Genomic DNA, 2,500 nt, shown 5'->3' with positions numbered 1-2,500 from the left:
CGTAGTCGGGGTTGGTGGGCGTGGCGGTGGGCGGGGCTGTGCGCGGGCTGTGGCGCTTGAGCAGCGTGGCGAGGTCCTGGGGGGGCAGGCGTGGGTCAGCGTGCCCGGTGAGAGAGTGGCGTGGCGAGAGCAGGCCCTGCAGGGTGGGCGTGACCTGCTGCTGTGCCGCCCGGTACTCCAGCGGAGTGGGCGAGAGCAGGGCCTGCTGCAGCGCGGACGGACTGCCGTAACCCACGCCCGCGCCCCCATAGCCCTCCAGCCCGGGCACCTTCAGACACGCCCCCTGCAGGTACGGGTTATACGAGCCGATGATGCTGCTCATGCCACCCTCGCCGAACAGGTGCGGGTTAAACTGCTCGTACGCCGAAGTGTGGAAGCGACTCAAACTGCGGCTGCAACACAAACACACAGACTCATTAGCATAGCCACACCCCAACCACAGCGTGTGGGAGGAGTCTGACTCCTCCCCTTCTGACTAAAGTCCACATGAAACTGATCCAGCGGATCGTCTAAGAGCGGCACTATTAGCACACACGTGACTAGCGTACACCCGTCTCATATCAGTGTTTCCCCTACCAATAACAATTTACAAGAATTTAAGCTAAATTACAGAAATTTAAGGGAAATAATGAGAATTCATGGGAATTTATGAAAATGTATGAGAATTTTGAGGAATTTACGAGAATGTATGGGAAATAATGAGAATTTATGGTAACTAATAAGAATATATGGGAATTTACGTGAAATGTCATGAATTTACGAGAATTTATATGAATTTACGGGAATTTTTATGAATTTACGAGAATTTATGGGAATTTATAAGAATTTATGGGAATTTACAGGAATTTATGAGAATTTACGTGAATTTACAGGACTTTATGAGAATTTACGAGAATTCATACGAATTTATGAGAATTTACAGGAATTTATGAGAATTTACGTGAATTTATGGGAATTTATGAGAATTTACCAGAATTTACAGGAATTTATAAGAATTTAAGGGAATTTACAGGAATTTATGAGAATTTACGTGAATTTATGGGAATTTGTAAGAATTTATGGGAATTTACAGGAATTTATAAGAATTTATGAGAATTTACAGGAATTTATAAGAATTTATGGGAATTTACAGGAAGTTATGAGAATTTATAAGAATTTATGGGAATTTATAAGAATTTACGGGAATTTATAAGAATTTATGGGAATTTATAAGAATTTATGGGAATTTACAGGAATTTGAGAATTTACGTGAATTTACAGGAATTTATGAGAATTTACGTGAAATTACGAGAATTTATGGGAATTTATGAGAATTTACGTGAAATTACGTGAATTTATGGGAATTTATAAGAATTTATGGGAATTTACAGGAATTTGAGAGAATTTATGGGAATTTATAAGAATTTATGGAAATTTACAGGAATTTATGAGAATTTACGAGAATTTACGAGAATTTACGAGAATTTATGGGAATTTATAAGAATTTATGGGAATTTACAGGAATTTATGAGAATTTACGTGAATTTACAGGACTTTATGAGAATTTACGAGAATTCATACGAATTTATGAGAATTTACAGGAATTTATGAGAATTTACGTGAATTTATGGGAATTTATGAGAATTTACCAGAATTTATGAGAATTTACGAGAATTTACGAGAATTTACGAGAATTTACGAGAATTTACAGGAATTTATAAGAATTTAAGGGAATTTACAGGAATTTATGAGAATTTACGTGAATTTATGGGAATTTATAAGAATTTATGGGAATTTACAGGAATTTGAGAATTTACGTGAATTTACAGGAATTTATGAGAATTTACGTGAAATTACGAGAATTTATGGGAATTTATGAGAATTTACGTGAAATTACGTGAATTTATGGGAATTTATAAGAATTTATGGGAATTTACAGGAATTTGAGAGAATTTATGGGAATTTATAAGAATTTATGGAAATTTACAGGAATTTATGAGAATTTACGAGAATTTACGAGAATTTACGAGAATTTACGAGAATTTATGGGAATTTATAAGAATTTATGGGAATTTACAGGAATTTATGAGAATTTACGTGAATTTACAGGACTTTATGAGAATTTACGAGAATTCATACGAATTTATGAGAATTTACAGGAATTTATGAGAATTTACGTGAATTTATGGGAATTTATGAGAATTTACCAGAATTTATGAGAATTTACGAGAATTTACGAGAATTTACGAGAATTTACAGGAATTTATAAGAATTTAAGGGAATTTACAGGAATTTATGAGAATTTACTACTAATCAAGGAACCGGCTTTACTGACGAGATGTGCCTAACAATGTCATGCGATATATCGCCCAGCCCTACGTATAACCCCTACCGTATAACAGTCAACACACGGACAGCCGGAAAATATCGGCTATATAAATATCGAGATAACAAAAGACAAAACATCACTCACTGCTCTTGACTGAATAACTTTTAATAAGGGTTCATCTATATTTATATG

At 35.8% G+C, this 2,500-nt stretch overlaps 1 protein-coding gene across 3 annotated transcripts in view; it reads right to left on the bottom strand.

The window, feature by feature from the left end:
* The window catches only part of sik3 (SIK family kinase 3), an 89,795-nt gene that overhangs the window by 7,047 nt on the left and 80,248 nt on the right, over positions 1-2,500 (bottom strand). For all 3 annotated transcript variants that reach the window (XM_079824541.1, XM_079824539.1, XM_079824540.1), the window contains one exon: positions 1-392. This exon is cut by the window's left edge and continues 279 nt beyond it. In XM_079824541.1, coding sequence (XP_079680667.1) covers positions 1-392 — 392 coding nt within the window. The remainder of the gene's footprint in view (positions 393-2,500) is intronic.

The sequence above is a fragment of the Gobio gobio genome, assembly GCF_949357685.1.
Source record: "Gobio gobio genome assembly, chromosome: 8".
NCBI lineage: Eukaryota > Metazoa > Chordata > Actinopteri > Cypriniformes > Gobionidae > Gobio > Gobio gobio.
This window is presented reverse-complemented; position numbering and strand designations above follow the sequence as displayed.